The sequence below is a fragment of the Microtus ochrogaster genome, linkage group LG3 (assembly GCF_000317375.1).
Source record: "Microtus ochrogaster isolate Prairie Vole_2 linkage group LG3, MicOch1.0, whole genome shotgun sequence".
NCBI lineage: Eukaryota > Metazoa > Chordata > Mammalia > Rodentia > Cricetidae > Microtus > Microtus ochrogaster.
This window is the reverse complement of record NC_022029.1, coordinates 45,908,526-45,912,691: the sequence shown is the minus strand read 5'-3', so window position 1 is coordinate 45,912,691 and position 4,166 is coordinate 45,908,526. Positions and strand designations below refer to the sequence as shown.

Sequence of the window (4,166 nt, the reverse complement as noted above, 5' to 3'; positions counted from 1 at the left end):
GAGGTCGCAAGGGAGATGCATGAAGTGAAAGACACAAAGAATAATTTAAAAGTTAAAAAAAAAAAAGATTGAGCTACTTAGGACACTCAGGGGCAGGACCAAAGGAGCACCACCACAGAAGAGCATCCAAAACTGTCTGGAGAAAGCGTCCTTAGTCCCCATTGGAACCTTCCTCTCTCCTACCTGAGTAAGGTTAACAAGCCCTGTGCTTAGAACAGGGTACTTCATTTTCTTCCCTCAGGATTTAGACCTGAGCTTCCTCATGTACACCCTGTGTGTGCACTCACATAAAAACTTACACTTGGGGCCGGCAAGACCTCAGTGGGTAAAGGCAAAGCACCTGCCTCAATTTGACCCCTGGGTCCCACATGGTGGAGGAGAGAAACAGTTCCCACAAGCTACCCTGACTCCACACATGGGCTATGGCACGTGTCCCCTCCCAATACAACCCTGCCTCAGTGTCCTCTGGGAGTCAAGGGTGAGGAGCCCTTACTTACGCCTTCTACTTCCTTCAACACTTTGTGCTTAACAGCGAGGTCCTCAAAAACAGCCTCGATCACCATGTCGGCCTTCTCAAAACCCTTGTAATCGAGCTGCCCAATCAAGCTGCTGAAGATGAAATCCCTTTCGAATGATGTTAGGGCTTTCTTCTTCACTTTGTCATTCAATCTAAAAAGAAGACATTCTTAGAGTGGAAGAATAGGAGACTGGAGGCCACACAGTTGCTATGTGTGTTCAGGAACTCTGAGGTTACATCATTATTCCCATTTTGAGGAGGTTGAGTTGCTCAGAGATACTGGGGTTAAATGGTTATTAAGGAGGGAGGTTATTACCATTTGAAGTCAAGTTGGACCCCAGGCACACAGTCTTTTTACCATAAAGTATCTCTATATAGCCAATGTTCAAGCTACACAATCCTCTTAGGAAACACAAATGCCCTCACTCAGCAAAAAGTCCCAAGCAGGATGGTCTAGTGCAGCCAGCTCATCCATCATGCTTGTGCAGAAAACTGGGCTGAAGCAACCTCAGTTTGGCTGAGCTGACGCCACTTCCTCTGAACAAGACTGGTGGCATGTACATGAGAAGGGACTGCACAGGGAGAAGGACAGCCACCCTCTGTTATTTTAAAACTCTTGTTTAACCATTATTTGGATTTTCTGTAAATGGGTATTGCCTGCAGACAGCAGGCCTCTGTCAGCACTCACAGGCTCAAGGGCTCAGCACATATTCACTCACACCTCCCCTCAGCCCTCTCAGAAGAGCGTGCAGGCTCTGGGATTCACTCCACTGGCAACTACATGCAAACCTCAGCCAAGTCAGACACCCGAGAATTACTAGTTTCACACCGAAGGATAAGTAAATGACATTTAAAATATCTACAACACTGAAAGGCCTTTCATATTTATAAGAAAAAGAGTTGCAAGAATAATTTGTATTTCTAAACAACAAAGGAAACTTTGGTAAAACGATAGACCAAGGGCTCATGTTCAGGAAAAAGGAATCTGTGATGAAAAACAAAAGAGTAAGCCTACCGCCCTGCTTCCTGATAGAAGCAGAAGACTTACCCTTTGAACACCTGCTGCTGTCCCCTGCCCAGCCCCGTCATTGTGGTGTCTTTAAGCAGAGTTTTCAGTCCCTTGTCCACAGAGACCTGGGCGATTCCAGCTCCCATCAGCCCTGCACCGAGGATGGCTAGATGCCTGGAAGGAGATGATCAAATGATTCTGGTGAGCATCTCAGGCGTTTTAGTAGTTGGGGAACACCAGCCATGCTGTCCCCTAACAAGCCAGCCACACCGGACACAAGTCTAACAGCTTTTGATGATTTCTATCTACAGAAAATTTCTGATTTTTTTGTTTTGGTTTTGTTTTTTTTTTTTTTTGTTTTGGCTTTTCAAGTCAGGGTTTCTCTGTGGTTTTGGAGCCTGTCCTGGAACTAGCTCTATAGACCAGGCTAGCCTCAAACTCACAAAGATCCTCCCGCCTCTGCCTCCCAAGTGCTGGGATTAAAGGAGTGCGCCACCACCACCTGCTTAATTTTTGATTTTTAAAGACAAATGTAAAACTCACTGAGTGTGAAGAACTGGTCTTTCTGTGAAGGTAGAACTCTACCACCTTTCAGCTGTGCTTGAAGCTCACAGAAAACCAGGTCTAATCTTGCAGAGATCTGTCTGCAGACTAATCTGTCAGTGTCTTCTTAGTGACGTTAACTTTTTTGTCATTCTCCCTTCTCCCAAAATCTATGGCCCTGAAGCCACAATACTTCAGGCTCCTTACTAGTAGATTTTAGGTTTTTGCTTTTTTGTTTGTTTTGAGAGAGGTTCTTAGTAGCCTAGGTTGGCCTTGAACTCTTCCCGAAGAGGATGACCTTGAACTTCTGATCCTCCTGCCTTCACCTCCTGAGTTCAGGGATTAAAGGTAGCACTTCGCAGTACTTGGTTAGTGTGGTACTGGGAACTGAACTCCTGTACGCCCCGTAGGTATTTACTCACCGAGCTGAGTTACAGCTCCAGCAGTGGACCTTTGGTCTGGGAAGTAAGACTACACCAGACCATTAGAAAATCATTATGAAATAAGAGAGTTCTATAGGGGCTGGAGAGATGGCTGCTCTTCCAGAAGACCAGGTTTATTTCCCAGTACTCACAAGGCAGCTCATGACTGTCTGTAACTCTAGCTCCAGGGGACCTGACACCCTCACACAGACATGAGTGCAGACAAAACACTAATGAACATAAAATTTAAAAAAAAAGAAAGAAAAGAAAGCTCCGTAAAGCTGGTAGAAGGACCTAGAGAACTCAGAGCATCTGAAAACAAGAATATACTTGGAATAAAGGTTCTCCTGTGCACAGGGCAGAAATAAAAGCTCTACTGTGTGCAGGGCAGAAGAGGCTGAGGACAAATCTAGTTCTGTGGATGCACGACACCTACACACTTGGTGCAAAGCAAATGCACAGGCTTTCTAGGCAGGGCAGCTTACTGAACATTCTTCTGTGGTGCTCCAAATTTATTCTTCTTGCACAGGACCTGCCCATTATAAAGTCCCATTAGTGCCTTCGATTCTTTGGTCAGCGCAAGCTCTCCGAATTTCTGAAAGGTAAAGGGAAGAAAGAAAGGTGGAACGTCAGGGTCTAGTAATGGGGATGCCTTCAGTTCATTCTCTGCAGAGCAGAGGCAACACCCCATGCCTCAGTTCCACAGGCATTTCAGTGAACCCGGGTGCAGCTTCAGCTCCCCTGCCACTGGTGTTCTCTTTATTGTCTATCCCCCTCTGGAGCACTTCTAACTTTGAAGGAGGTCTGCCTATCTATCTATCTATCTATCTATCTATCTATCTATCTATCTATCTATCTATCTATCTATCTATTTTTGGGTTTTTTGAGACAGGGTACTCTGTGTAGCCCTGGCTGTCCCTGGAACTTGCTTTGTAGAACAGGCTGAGCCTTGAACTCTTAGAGATCCTCCTGTTTCTGCCTCCCAAGTGCTGGGATTAAAGGTGTGCACCAGTACACCCAGCTTTGAAAGAGGTTTTTACTATAACTGAGCCCTCAGATTCTTTACAGCAGAGGAGTGGTAACTTTTGCCAATGATCTAGCCAGTGGTTCTCAACCTTCCTAACACTGTGACCCTTTAATACAGTTCCTCATGTTTTGCTGATCCCCAACCATAAAATTATTGTTGTTGCTACTTCATAATTGTAATTCTGTTACTGTTATGAAGTCTAATGTAAATATCTGATATGACACATTCAATGCAATGCCCATCAAAATCCCAGCAAAATTCTTCAAAGATCTTGAAAGAACGGTACTAAACTTCATATGGAAAAGCAAAAAACCCAGAATAGCCAAAACAATCCTGTACAATAAAAGAACTTTTGGATGCATCACAATCCCTTACTTCAAACTCTACTACAGAGCTACAGTACTGAAAACAGTCTGGTATTGGCATAAGAACAGACAGGAGGACCAATGAAACTGAATAGAAGACCCAGATATCAATCCACATATCTTCGAACACCTGATTTTTGACAAGGAAGCAAAAATGTTCATAGCAGCTTTGTTTATCATAGCCAGAACCTGGAAAAAACCTAAATGCCACTCAACCGAAGAATGGATAAGGAAAATGTGGTACATTTACACAATGGAGTACTACACAGCAGAAAAAAATAAT

General features: G+C 44.2%; 1 protein-coding gene across 1 annotated transcript in view; it reads right to left on the bottom strand.

Moving 5' to 3' along the window:
- Window positions 1-3,182, bottom strand: part of Hadha (hydroxyacyl-CoA dehydrogenase trifunctional multienzyme complex subunit alpha) — a 12,402-nt gene extending 9,220 nt beyond the window's left edge. The window contains exons 1-3 of the mRNA XM_013351378.2: window positions 2,977-3,182; window positions 1,566-1,700; window positions 498-669 (exon numbers count right to left, since the gene is read on the bottom strand). Coding sequence (XP_013206832.2) covers window positions 498-669; window positions 1,566-1,700; window positions 2,977-3,182 — 513 coding nt within the window. The remainder of the gene's footprint in view (window positions 1-497; window positions 670-1,565; window positions 1,701-2,976) is intronic.
- Window positions 3,183-4,166: the final 984 nt, after the last annotated feature.